Here is a 14,887-nt window from a genome sequence, read left to right on the forward strand (position 1 = left end):
GCTTCACGACCACAGGCCTTTTATGATATAGACTAGAGGCCCGGTGCACAAAAACTTGTGCACTCGGGGGTAGGGGATCCCTCAGCCCGGCCTGTGCCCTCTCACAGTCTGAGACCCCTCGGGAGTGACCACTGGCTGGATTAGGCCTGCTCCATGGGGAATTGTGCCTAAGATGGCAATCAGACATCCCTCTGGCAGCCCAGCAGCCCTTGTGGGATGTCCACTTGCCAGCGGGGAGCAGACCTAAGCTGCAGTCAGACATCCTTAGTGCTGCTGGAGAGGCTCCAACCACCACTGCTGTACTTGTGGCCATCAGCCTGGCTTGTGGATGAGCAGAGCTCCCCATGTGAGAGCGCCCTTATCACCAGAGGGCAGCTCCTGCTTTGAGCGTCTGCCCCCTGGTGGTCAGTGTGTGTCATAGTGACCAGTCATTCCCAGTCTTTCTGCTGTTAGGGTCAGTCTGCATATTACCCTTTTACTATAAAGGATAGAGGACTGGTGCACGGGTGGGGGCCGGCTGGTTTGCCCTGAAGGATGATCCAGATCAGGGTCGGAGTCCCGCTTGGGTTCCTGGCCAGCCTGGATGACGGGATGATGGCTGTTTGCAGCTGGTCACACACCCTTCAGGGTGGGGGTCCCCACTGGGGTGCCTGGCCAGTCTGGATGAGGGGCTGAAGGCCATTTTCAGGCTGGCGGGCTACTGAAGCTCCCAGCCTCTTTTCTTTTTCTTTTTTTTCTTCTGGGATTTATTTACCTTCATAGTTATCACTGGAGCTGAGAGCCGGCTCTAGCACTGAGGCCCGGCTCCAGCTCTGAGGCCGTGGCTGGCTGAAAGCAGGTACCTGAGGTTTGTTTAGCTTCTATAATTGAAACTCTGTTGCCATCACTGGCGCTCTAAGCTCTGAGGCTCCGGCTGGCTGAAAGCAGGTATCTGGGGTTTGTTTAGCTTCTATAATTGGAACATTGTTGCTTCAGGAGCTCAGAGCTGGGCCGCGGCAGGCGGGGAACCTTGGCTTCCTCCATCACTGGAGCAAGCAAGCCTCATGTTAGCTTCAGCTGCGTGGCTGCCTGCCGCCATCTTTGTTAGCAGTTAATTTGCATATCCTGCTGATTAGCCAATGGAAAGCATAGCGGAGGTATGGTTAATTACCATGTTTGTCTATTATTAGATAGGATGACAGTAACTAATTTTAACATATACCTTTCTAACTAAAAAATATATTCTTATCACCATTCCTCTCCTTTATCAAACAAATCTTTTTTAAAAATATATCTTTATTGATTTCAGAGAGGAAGGGAGAGGGAAAGAGAGATAGAAACATCAATGAGGAGAGAGTATTATTGCTTGGCTGCCTCTGGCACACCCCCCATTGGGGATGGAGCCCACAACCTGGCCATGTGCCATTGACTGGAATTGAACCTGGGACCCTTCAGTCCACAGGCTGATGCTCTATCCACTGAGCCAAACCAGCTAAGGCAAAACATACCTTAAAAAACTAAAAAAAAAAAATTAAATTAAATTAAATAACATAATAGCTTCATTAAATGTGAAATTAAAGCTCTGTAGTATGAAAGTGTTGATTCTGGTATTAGGGTTTTTGCTTTTTTCCTTCTGAGGTTGATCTGGTAAATAAATGCCAAAGCTGTCAACCACACCTGAATGCACTATTTTAGAATATCAACTCACCAACTGCACCAGCAGATCTATTAGCTATGAGGACACATCTTGCAATGACACATTACTTTGAAGGGAGCTTTTGTTATCTCTTTCATACAGTCAAAAATAAATGGGTTATAATGAATTACAAACGCATCTTCTAATTCTTCATTTGGGAGCCATCCATTTTATAGTGCACTTGTCTGAATCCAAAGAATATACCCAACTGTGCACTGTGATCTGAACATTAAGTAATTGGACGGATAAGGACATTTGCTGCATTAGATAATGCCATGTCTTTCAATCTGCATAATGAGGCAGGAGCGACCTTTCCATCAAGTGGGAACCAGGCTTTATTCCACATAACATCTGCTGGCATCTGCTGGAGGATAACTATAATGGTGCATGACAAGACAGACATCCCCCTGTTTTAGAAAGTATTTTTGTTTTCTTGCAAGGATGAAAAATGTAAGGGTCCAATTTTATGCACATTCAATCTTTTGAAAGCAGGATGAAAGTAAAGTAAGTAAAGAGCAAGTTGGTTAAATGTTATTATATTAAATATACAAAATGATTCCCTTAAGGTGATAAGAAATTAAATGAAATTAGATGATTCTCTATTATGCTTATAAAAATGGAAATATATTGCACAAGGTGATCAATTACAGAGTAGATATTTTTATAAGCATATAAAAGTTTAGAAGGAGCACTAACAGCATAATAAATAAATTTTATTAAGTAAATATTATGCACTAGACAGTACTAACTGCTTTTATTACATGTTCTTTATTTTTTATTATTTTTTATTAAATTTATTGGGGTGACATTGGTTAATAGGATCATATTGGTTTCAGGTGTACATTTGTATGATACATGATCTGTATATTGTATTGTGTGCCCACCACCCAAAGGCAAATCTTCTTCTGTCACCATATATTAGGCCTCTTTTATTTTATACTAGAGGCCTGGTGCATGAAATTTGTGCACAGGAGCGGGGGGGGGGGGGGCTCAGCCTGGTCTGCACCCTCTCACAATCCAGAACCACTAGCTCCTAACTGCTTGCCTACCTGCCTGCCTGATCGCCCCTAACCACTCTGCCTGCCTGCCTGATTGCCCCTAACTGCTCGCCTGCCTACCTGATTGCCCCTAACGGCCTCTGCCTTGGCCCCCGCCACCGTGGCTTCGTCCAGAAGGACGTCTGGAATGATGTCTGGAAGGTAGTTCGGCTGTCTGGTCTAATTAGAATATTATGCTTTTATTATTATAGATCATCCCTCCCCTCTGGAAACCACTATACTGTTGTCTGTGTATGAGTTTTTATTTGTTTTTCTTGTTTGTTAGTTTCTTGCTTTCAGTTTTATATTCCACATATGAGTGAAATCATATGGTTATTGACTTTTTCTGCCTCACTTGTTTCACTCAGCATGATATTCTCAAGATTCACCCATGTTGTCACAAATGACAGGATTTCATCTTTCCATGGACAGTTTTGTATTTTAGAAACATGTTCAGACAAAATGTAGTTTATATCATATTAGTAAAGAGATCACAGGAAAAAATCAAGCTCAATGAGATTTTTCAAATGTGTATATTTAAGCAAATATGTTATAATTTTTTAAATGAAACAAATTTACTTGGACCAACTTAATTGCTTGATTTTTTTCTGTTTTATTTTGAAATGAGTACTTGTTAAATCAAATTAAGTGCATTATCTCTTGACATGAAATTATATGGTTAAAACCTCTAGTCAGATCATGTCCCAGTTTCTTTTCATTTTTTTTTTTTCAGAAAGTGCAACTGTGTTCAGTCCATCACAACAGAAGCCTCTATTGCAAACATAGAAACCTCTAAAAACCAAACACAAGTATCCTGGCTATGTGGTATCTGTGTTCTATAAAACATCACCTTATATTACCTCTATATCCTAAAGAGATTTCTGTGAGGTAGAGAAAAGGGGACAGCCGTGTTTATTTTAAAACAACAAAAAGTAGTATTTAAGTTATATTTAGTTTCACAATTGAGGATTAAATCTAAGCTTCTGCTAGAAGTCTAATAACATCTCATATAAATGGATGCATTTTTAAGAGTGAAAATAGTGCAGATCAGTATGCTAGTGTTTTCTTCCTTTATTACAGCATCATCATTTTTTATTTGGTAATTTACATGAAACTTTAAGAGATCAATGGAAATCCTGTGACTAATTTGGTTTCAAAACTACAGACTAATTCTGCTTAGAAGTTAGGTCAAGGAATGAGGTAGCCAGAAATGTGTATAAGTGATATTAAGATATCGAAGAAGAAATCTAATGGTACTCTGTCATCCATTTAAAATCTCCCAAATAAAACACTGAAAAGAAAATGTTGGCAAGGCATAGTAAAAATAATCAAACTCAGAGAGCCTACAAAATATTTTCTTTTTCAGAGACAGGAATAATAGAAAAATAGCTATTATTAGAATCAGAACAATATTTTTGCCTAGTAATGCAGGGGAAAAAAAAATAGAGTGGAATCCTTCTTGTACTGAAGCCTACTTAAATGCAGTTGGTATTTAGCATAAAAAATATGAACCTACATTGAAAGAACAGCCAAGGTTGAGCTGTGATGAAAGAGCATAGTTAGAGGGACTCCTAACATTTAAAAACAAACAACACACTACAGCTGTTTCTCAGAGATGCTGTGACTCTCCAAGTGGTATAGATCTGAGAGGTCCTCACCACATTCTCTCCACTCCTAGCTCACCCTATCCTCCCTGCCCACACCGTCCATACACGTGGCTATTCAATTATAAATGTGTTTGAGAGACACACAAAACTGGGAACCTTCTAAATCATCTTACATCAATAGTCTGCTGGTTGATATTCACAATTTATATTAAAGTTTATATTCTAAATACCAATTTCACTTAAGTGGTCTCCAGTGGCATATGCAGTAGTTTCAATTTACCTCTTCCCCTATGTTAATTATGTAAAAATATTCTTAAACTTCATATTTCCTTTCTTGTTTTTGAGAGTCTTGATATAAAATACACACACTTGTGTCAAATACATATATACACACAGAGTTTAGATGAATCACTTACCTCAGAGCATGATTTATTTCCAAATACATTCAACTATATATTAAAGTGGCATTGTATATATAAGTCTTCTAAATTTTAAAAAAGCTTCTTCTACATACCAGCACCATCTGTTCTAATTTTGTTTGATGGTATACTGGGCTCTCCTATACCCAATGTGTTGGTTGCTACCACACGAAACTCATATTCCATCCATGGGATTAAATCCACTGCTCTTGCTGCTTCCATATTTCCTTCAATAATTGGGGGATCTAAATAAAATGAACATTAGAGAATATTATTTGAGGAATATCACCTTTATAATACCCCACTTATATTTTACTATTTAAAAAATCTTTATTGTTAAAAGTATTATACTTGTCCCCTTCTTTCCCTGATGGACCCCTTCTAGCCTGCCCTTGACCCTCCCCCCCCACACCCAGGCCTTCACCACCCTATTGTCTGTGTCCATGGGTTATATATATGCATACCAGTTCTTTGGTTGATTTCTCCCCACCCACCCACCCCTGCCTTCCCTTTGAGATTCCATAATCTATTTTACTATTTTGAGAAAATGTCACATATTTCATTGGGTTGAAGTGAAAATAAAAACAAGGAATGGCAAACTTAAGTTCAAGGGAGTAAGAGGAGAGATCATTAATAAATAATAAACTAGAAAGAGTAATATGCATATAAATCATCTATTTACCAAGTCTAGGGTAGGAGGTTTGACTACCCCCCAGGCTATGCCGGTGTTGGTAGTCCACAGGCTATACCTTGAATAGCAAGGAGTTGTATCATCAAGGTAGAATCTAGAAAGGTTTTCTGAGGCAAGGGTACAATTGAGGCAGTTAAAAATTTTATGGACTGTCTCTGATGTAGAGTATAGGTAGTGAATTTTTTATTACTAGGGCACCTATATGTTGATTAGTTGGTTTTTTAGATTTATACACAAGTCATTTGGGGAAGAGATGATAAATGTTATAATAATTCATTAAGATTTATCAAGTACTTTTTATACTTTATGCTGCTGTATGCCAGATACTAATGGGAAGATTATAAATTATGGGTTAGATATGTTCTAAGATTGCTTGAGATATGATAAAACATACAACCTGGGCTGAATTATACATTATTTTAAGCTCTCTTAAAATATTTCCATATGTGTTTTTAGTAATTTGCCTACTCATACATATACATGTAAATACCTGTACACCACTAATGTGGGAAATTTTTTTCTTTAGGCTTGTCTATAACTCATTATCTTACTAGTTAGGGAATTTTTATCTCCAATGCAGACCATGAATACATACATCTTTAGAATAGTGTACCATCTCCACGATAAGTGCTAAGCATTCCAGTGTACAGTCTCTACTTGTGGACAAATTTTGGTATGAGTCAGACTATCCCATGACTCATTCTGCCATAGTTTTAAGCCTCTTGGACATTAGTTTTCCCATCAATTCTCTTCTTGTTATGAACTTGTTCTATATATTTGACACATATTTTTGACTTTCTGATTCAAAAATTTGGCTTTGCCTTCCCCTCTGGTTTGATTCTGCTTCTTTATCTCCTCTACCTCCCCTCATACAAATCAAAATTTGTTTGTCTTAGTTCATATACACAGGGAACTTTTTTAGGTAATTGGAAGAAGGAAGGTGACGTTTTGGTTTGCAGAGGTCTCTTCATGGAGAAAAGGGAAAAATAGAGCTGGTTGCTATGACACTGGGTAGGGTGGCCTCTCTTCCACTCCAGATACCCTTTTGAGCCTCCAATAAAGAGAGGGCCTCTGGTGAATTGATGGTGGCCACCAAAAAGCCATGTCTATGTTCAAGTAATCAGAACCCATGAATGTGACCATACTTGAAAAAGGAGTCTTTGTGGAGCCTTTTAATACAAAATAAAGTTAAGGATCTTGGGATAAGATCATCCTGGATTATTTAGATGGGTTTTAATCCTAATGACAAGTGCCCTTATTAGTATAAGAGAAACACAGATGAGGGAAACATATAGGAAAGGAGGATACAATGTGATGTGGCCACAAGCCAAGGGACATTTGGAGCCACTGGTAGCTGGAAGCGATAGAAAATGTATTGTTCCCTAGGGCCCTTGGAAAGGGTGTAGCACTGCATACACTTGGATTTTGGACTTCTGACCTCCAGAACTGTGAGAGAGTCAATTGCTGTTGTTTTAAGCCACCATGTTTGTGGTTATTTGTTACGGCAGCCACAGGAAACCGATGCAGAAGTTTAAAGGCAGAAGTTGATGGAACTGTTTGAGATTTTGTAATTTTATGAGATTGGGGAATCCAAGTATAAGTGTGGTAGAAGTCTGAAGGAGGCAATCTGATCCTCCCTTGATTGCAATGTTGCAAAACCTCAGCACCATTTAAATGCCCGGAGAGTGGAAATGTTGATACTATTCCAAAGGGTTCTCTTGGCAAGGGCATGGTGTTCTCATGGTGGGAGTTGCAATGGGATTTTTCCAAGCAACTGGCCAATCAACAGGTATAGGCAGGTGTAGGCTGGGTCAGAACAGGAAGAACCAGATGGATGTACAGTGGAGGCTGCAGCTGATAGACTGATTTGAGCACTTGTGAGAATCCAATATGAAAAAAAAACCTAAAAATGGAAGTTCAGGGATATGTTCACAGAGTAGGAAGTCATACTTGACCACAGAAAATATTTAGAGAAATGATGAGGGATAAAGTAGTAAAAGTCAACTGGGGTCATTCTGTGGTAGCCTTTGTATTCCAGGTGAGAAGTAAGGCTGGTGACTTTACTAGTAATGACTACAATGAAGAAAGGAAGAATAAGCAAAAAGCCTTGCAGTTACTAACATGAGATGATAGACCTCATTAGGAAACCCTTGGCCCAGTGATGCAAATAACGCTTTCAAGAGGGGGAGCAGGAATGGAAGTTAGGAAGAATGTATCCTCTGAATTATTAGAAAATAATTTGATATCTATAAATTAAGATTAATTCTCAACGAGGATTTCTAAAGTTGTGAACACTGCTCTTTTTAGAACAAAACCAATTACAATAATTATTTAATATATACACTAGAGGTCCAGTGCACAAAATTTGTGCACTCAACAGGGGGAGGTGCCTCAGCCTGGCCTGTGCCCTCTTGTAGTCTAGGATCCCTCGAGGGATATCCAGCGGGGAGTGGGCCTAAGCCTGCAGTGGGACATCCTTAGTGCTGCTGTGGAGGTGAGAGAGGCTCCCGCCACCATGGAGGCACTCGCCAGCAGTAGCAGGCTTCTGGCTGAGTGGCGCACCCCCTATGGGAGTGCACTGACCAGGGGGCAGCTCCTGCATTGAAAATCTCCCCCCTGGTGGTCAGTGTGTGTCATAGTGACCAGTTGTTCTGCTGTTCAGTCAATTTGCATGTTAGCCTTTTATTACATAGGATATATATGTAATTTTATTTCAGTGAGGAAGGGAGAGGAAGAGAGAGATGGAAACATAAATGATGAGAGAGAATCATTGATTGGCTGCTTTTTGCACACCCCACACTAGGGATTGAGCCAGCAGCCTGGGAATTGGACTGAGACCTCCTGATTCATAGGTTGATGCTCAACCATTGAACCATGCTGGCATGGCCAATAATTCTTGTTGATATGCATTAACATCAATACTTATGAAAGTATAAATATCTCAAACAAACATGTTTTTAGTATCCTATATAATAAAAGCCTAATATATTAAGTGTCCAGTCATCTGTTCAGCCAATCAAAGTATAATATGCTAATGTATGCTAACGTTGCTCAACTACTTGCTATGAAGTGCAATGACCACCAGGGGGCAGACACTCAACAAAGGAGCTGCCCGCTGGTGGTCAGTGAGCTCCCACAGGGAGAGTGCCGCTCAGCCAGAAGCCAGGCTCATGCCTGGAAGTGCAGTGGTTGTGGCGGAAGCCTCTCCCACATCTGCGGCAGTGCTAAGGATGTCTGACTGCTGGCTTAGGCCCACTCCCCACGGGCTCCACTGCGAGAGGGCACAGGCCAGGCTAAAGACCTCCCCGCCACCGGACTGTACAAATTTTGTGCACTGGGCCTCTAGTATGTTTATAATATTCACCCAATAAAATTATATATGAAGTAAGGATAAGAGCAAACACATGACTAACTATCAATTAAATAATGTGTCTGGAATTTAATGTGGATCTTCTATCTGGCCTGCTTTTCTTTAACCAGATTGGAACAGAGTTTTGATCCACACCACATCAAGATAATAGGATTTAAATCTTGTTTTATCTCTGACTTATTCCCAGCTCCAATCTTGAGGTAGGTAGCTCATATAATTATTACAGCTGGAATATCAAGACTGGTGATATCCATAAAGGGCCCACAGATAAAATATTTCTTCTGCTTCATCCTCATTTGCTCATTCATAGCTATCATTTGAGGACATATGCATGTTTTACCTCTAGTATACTTTTTTTGTTTCTTTGTTTTCTTCTGAGCCCTATTATCCCTATAAATGGATGTTTACCTCATGTACTCTTCTCTGACCCCTTCAGCCCTGGTAGGAACAGTTGGGTACATTTTCTTTTCCTAGCACCACCCCACACTCAGGCTGGGAAGGGAGTTAGGTTTACTTTGGAAGCAGATTCATGCCTCAAGCCAAATGCAAGAGAAAAACAGTCAGGAGCAGAGAGACTTTGTGTCCCTTCTCTTCAGCCAAATTCCTCTCAACCTGATTGCTATTCCTTGAGTCAGGAAGAGAGGAGAGTACTTTGCACAATAAAGGAAAGTACTGTGAATCAGGAAAGGGGTCTCAAGTTCCAGATTTGTTACTGGTCAGTTCTGAGTGAGGCCAATTTTTATAGAAAATCTCAATAATAAAAAATCAGATCTTAATAGAAACACAAACATATGCACACAAACATATATACACACAGTGTCCACAATCTGTGGAACACATAAAAAGTGTAACATACATGTCACTAATGACCCAGGAGAGAGAGAGAGAGAATATCTAGGGAGAAAATGACTGAAAATGTCCAAAGTTGAAGGAATATATCCACTCAAAGATCCAAGATGCAAATAAACCTCATCAGGGTAAATATATCCCCATACAGCTTAAAAGCAACTATAAGGAAATATTGAAAGTAGCTAAAGTAAATGGACACACTAAATGCAGGAATATAAGGTTAGGAACAATAGTTACCTTCTCATCAGAAACAATGTATGCAAAAAGATAAAGGCACCATATTTTTAAAGTGCTTCCAATAAAGAGCAATTTCGAGTTTATATCCAAATAATACCACTTAAAGATAAAATGAAAGACACAACTTTCAGTAAATAAAATAAAATAAAATAAAGACTGAGGATAAAAGAGAACTTCCTCAACCTGATGAAGGGTATCTAAGATGACATATTTAAAGTACTAAAAGAAAAAAATACTGCCAACAAAGACTGTTATATCCAGTAAAACATTTTTAAAAGAGAAGGTCAAATAAAGACATCCAGATAAGCAAAAACTGAGAGAACTGGTTGTTAGCAGACCTACCTTAGAAGAAAGAGTAAAGTAAATTATTCAGGCTGAAAGAAATTGACCCCAGAGAGTAATTTGTAAAAAAAAAACCCTATGCATAAGGAGCACTGATAAAGGTATTATTTAATTATAAAAGATAATATAAATACATATTTCTTCTTTATTCTTCTCTTATCTGATTTTAAAGCCATTGTAGAAAACCATATTTACCTATTTATCAATGTATTTTTTTATTTATCCATATTCATATATGGATAAATATATACATATATACTTATATGTATGTGTATATAAACATATGTGTGTATTATGCTAAATAAAATTGTGTAAAAATAAATAAAATTTTGTTGGTGGGGCTACAGCATTTAGAAATGTAAAATGTTTGACAATAACTTAACAGGGCAGGTAAAAACAAAGTTGTATTAGAATAAGAAAATAAACTCAAATTTATAGAAACAATGAGGAGTACCAGAAATGGTAAATAAAAAGGTTAACATAACAAACTCTAAAAATATATGCTTGCTTTTATTTCTTTTCTTTAGCTGCTTTGAAAGACATTAAAATTATAGAATGTGAAGATTTTAGCAGGAGAATATCAAGTTTGTAATATATATATTGCAATATGTGTAACAATAAAATATAGCACATAGAAGAGGTAAAATAGAATAGCGCTAGCTAGGATTAACATTTCAATGTCTCACTGAATATAAGTTAGTAAAAATATGAAGTCTATTCTGATAAGTTCAGTTGTACCTAGTAAGCCCTAGAGTAGCCCACTAAGGATATCTATATCTATACTAGAGGCCTGGTGCATGGATTCGTGCACCGGTGGGGTCCCTCGGCCTGGCCTGTAGGAATCGGGCAAAAACTGGCTCTCCAATATTCCCCTAGGGATCGCGGATTGCGAGAGGGTGCAGGCCAGCCCTAGGGACCCCACCGGTACACGATTGGGACCAGGGAGGGACCACTGGAAGGCTCCAGGGCATGCCCAACCCATCTCATCCAGTCCCGATTGGTTGGACCCCAGCAGCAAGCTAATCTACCAGTCAGACTTTCTGCCCCCTGGTGGTCAGTGCATGTCATAGAGACTGGCCGAACGGTTCAATGAACGGTTGGACACTTAGCATATTAGGCTTTTAATATGTAGGGCAGGGGTCCTCAAACTACGGCCCGCGGGCCACATGCAAATACAAACATTGTATTTGTTCCCATTTTGTTTTTTTACTTCAAAATAAGATATGTGCAGTGTGTATAGGAGTTTGTTCATAGTTTGTTTTTTAAACTATAGTCCGGCCCTCCAACAGTATGAGGGACAGTGAACTGGTCCCCTGTTTAAAAAGTTTGAGGACCCCTGATGTAGGGTATCCCTATATCTATCTATTTACTATCTATCTATCTACTTATCTATCTATCATGATTATTAAAATTAAAACATTACTCTATAAAATACTCATTTAATGCAAAAGAAAGAAGGAATAAAGGAACAAAAACAAGTGAAACAGGTGAAAAACAGGTAGCAATCAAACTATTTTGATAACAACATTAAATGTTCATGGATTAAAGAATCCAATCAGGAGGCAGACATTATCAGACTGGATAAAAAAACAAGACTGTACTATGTGATGTCAACAGACAATATCTTTAGATTCAAAGATACAAAGAGGTTGAGAATAAGGAAAGATATGAAAACAGGAACTGTGAGAAAGTTAGGGTAGCTATACTAATATAAGAATAACCCTATTTAAAATGCTTCTCCTGTCTACCATTATATATATATATCAGGTCTGTCATTGAACAAAACGTTATCATGAGGCAAATGACTATATATTTATATATAGTACTATGCTCACAAGCATAATGAAATAAAGAATTTTTCATCCCTTTCAAATTCATTTGAATTTTCTATGTATATATGGAGGATCATTTAATACTAAAATATATCATAAACCCTTGTAACAGGTTGCAAGTTTATATTTGGTTCATCTCTCATGGTAGGAAGAAATTATCAAAGGAAAGTACATCTAAATTAAAGCCTCTTATTGAGCAATACAAATAAATTCTATTATGTTAAGGGAAGCAAAAATAGGAACAGGCTTAGAATATACTGGGGTTAATTCTTTTCTCAACTTTTAAAAGAGAGAAACATTTAATTCAACACTTCTGTCTTTTTTTTCTTCCCATTGGTGAAACTGAGTCCATATTTCTATGTATCTTCTTCATGTACCTAAAATAATTTCTGACAACCACAAGTTGTTTTAAAATATTGTCAAAACTGACAAACATACTTTATTGAAAGGATGCTCTATCTTCATTGATGCTACAGGAGAGAATAAACTATGTGATATTGTAAGCTAGCCATGAGAAATGGCAATGGTAGTAGTTAATAGACAAGGGAAGATACCCATTTATGTATTTTTTCCTGATCAACTTTTAGGAACTCTTAATATCTTACCTAATAATAGACAAACATGTAAATTAACCATCCCTCTACTACCTCACCAGCCAATCAAGAGAGTATGCAAATTAACCCAACAAAGATGGCAGTTAATTTGCATACGTAGGGGCAAAGTAGCAGAGCGAAGACTGAAGGCTCCATCCGGAGCCACAAAGACTGACGGCTCTGGCCAGAGCCAAGGCCTGGGTCCTAGGTGCTGGAGGAAAAACGGTGCCGGCAGCCAGGGGAAGGGAAGGCCTATTGCACAAATCTCTTCGTGCAACGGGCCTCTAGTAAGAAAATAAAACAGTTGAGATCCAAAATTTCTTGAAAAATGATTTTTGAGAAAATTCAACCCAGGGAAGATCACTCTCAGAATGGAAAGGCTTATAGTTGTAAGATTTGGATGTTTTAATTAATAATTGTTATCAATGTGACTTTTTTATAATGCAGAACTATAATACCTCCATAATTGAAAAATGGGTCATAAATAATAAGTTATAAAAAATTCCTTTTGAGAGAAAAAGCGGGGGGGGAGAGACTTCCCAATGAAAAGAAAATGAGGTGGCTTCTCTTTGCTTTCCTGTTACAGATTTAGACATTCAGCTTTTTCACTCCAATAACTAAAATGTTTAAGTTCCTTGTGTTGTTTTTCACTATCAAAACACTGAGATTTTTTTTTAAAGCTTAATAATAAAAAGGCATTTCTGGGTAGATAATAAAATTCTTAAAATGTTCAGGATTTTGTTTTTATGAAAGTATTCATTTAAAAATATGCTACAGAAGAACTGGACACACAAAACTCACCGGTCTTTGCATCTTTCCAGTCATCTGAAAGAATAGTCTTGGTCTGGATAGTATATTTAGAAATAGGACTATGATTGTCTGAGCCACGGCTCCAAGTAAGGGCCACAGAAGTGGCTCTGATGTCTTCTATTCGCAGACCGCCTGGAGGGCCTGGAGGGCCTGGAATGAAAATGTGGGTGATGAATCAATGAATCCCAAACAGTGAGTTAAGCACACATTCGAATACAAAATTACCCTCCTTGCAATTAACCTAGATATAAGCAGTGTTGCCAAATTCATTTTAAATATAAAGCATAAGAAGTGATAATGATAGTATGTATGGTTTTCACTAAATGATTTCATTTGTCTCTTTTTGATAAATGCTGTCACTTTAAAATATCATTATTATTCAGGATACATATGATACTGTTTGAAACATAAAACCCAATTTGCATCAGTGGGACTTAATACAGACTGTAGCATAATGAGAATGAATGAACACTTGCTCCATGCATGAATCACAGATGATAGCACAAGTCAGTCCAAACATGAGAATAATCAAATATTTCATCCTGCTTCCCCCAAATGGAACAAATACTTTTTTATAACCCTAAATATTATAGGTAGTTTATTTTCCTTGGAGTAGAAATTTCTGGGAATGATGTTATGTATTATTTTGGGTAATACATTTATACTGGTTTTGTAATAGGAATATATATAATATTAAAAGAAATACTAGTATTTCTACTTTTATAAAATGTAGAAAAAATTGCTCTGAAAACATCAAATTATATAATGTAGCATCCTAGGAAAGAAGAATTATTACTCCAGAACATAAAACATTGTTAAAATAGATTTTTATAGATGATTCATTACTTAGTACCGATATTATTCATGTATACTTTAACCTGTGAGAACTGTGCTGGGTGGTAGAAATGAAAAGATAAATGCGACGTAGCTTTGGGGTTTCAAGTAGCTCTTTGACTTGAAAGGGGTGAAATGGACCAGCAAACAAATAACTATAACAGAAAGTAGTAAATGCCATGATGATGGTACACAACATCCTTATTCTTGCCTTAGTTTTTTTTTTTCAAATGTCCTGGTCAGTGTGGCTCAATGGTTGAGTGTCCACCTATGAACCAGATCACCTTTCAATTTGGTTCAATTCCCTTTCAGGGCACATGTCTGGGCTGCAGTCTTGATCCCTGGTGTGGGGCGTGCAGGAGGCAGCCTACAAATGATTCTCTCTCATCACTGATATTTCTCTCTCTCTCTCCCTCCCTTCCTCTCTGAAATAAATAAAAAAAATATTTTTTAAAATGAGAAACATGTCTTTTAAGTGGTGCAATGGCATCCATCACTTACAATGCCAAGAAGTTTCTCAGTTATTAGCGAGCTCCTCTCCTTGAATAGACATTTCAGAAAGCGGCATCACTTATGTTCCTTGCACCAGAA

The 14,887-nt window shown here is 38.0% G+C and overlaps 1 protein-coding gene across 3 annotated transcripts in view; it reads right to left on the reverse strand.

Moving 5' to 3' along the window:
- Window positions 1-14,887, reverse strand: part of CNTN1 (contactin 1) — a 269,218-nt gene that overhangs the window by 48,516 nt on the left and 205,815 nt on the right. For all 3 annotated transcript variants that reach the window (XM_036299990.1, XM_036299991.1, XM_036299992.1), the window contains 2 exons: window positions 13,454-13,612; window positions 4,834-4,983 (listed from right to left, as the gene is read on the reverse strand). In XM_036299990.1, coding sequence (XP_036155883.1) covers window positions 4,834-4,983; window positions 13,454-13,612 — 309 coding nt within the window. The remainder of the gene's footprint in view (window positions 1-4,833; window positions 4,984-13,453; window positions 13,613-14,887) is intronic.

Source organism: Myotis myotis, unplaced genomic scaffold (genome assembly GCF_014108235.1).
Source record: "Myotis myotis isolate mMyoMyo1 unplaced genomic scaffold, mMyoMyo1.p scaffold_m19_p_3, whole genome shotgun sequence".
In the NCBI taxonomy this organism is placed as follows: domain Eukaryota; kingdom Metazoa; phylum Chordata; class Mammalia; order Chiroptera; family Vespertilionidae; genus Myotis; species Myotis myotis.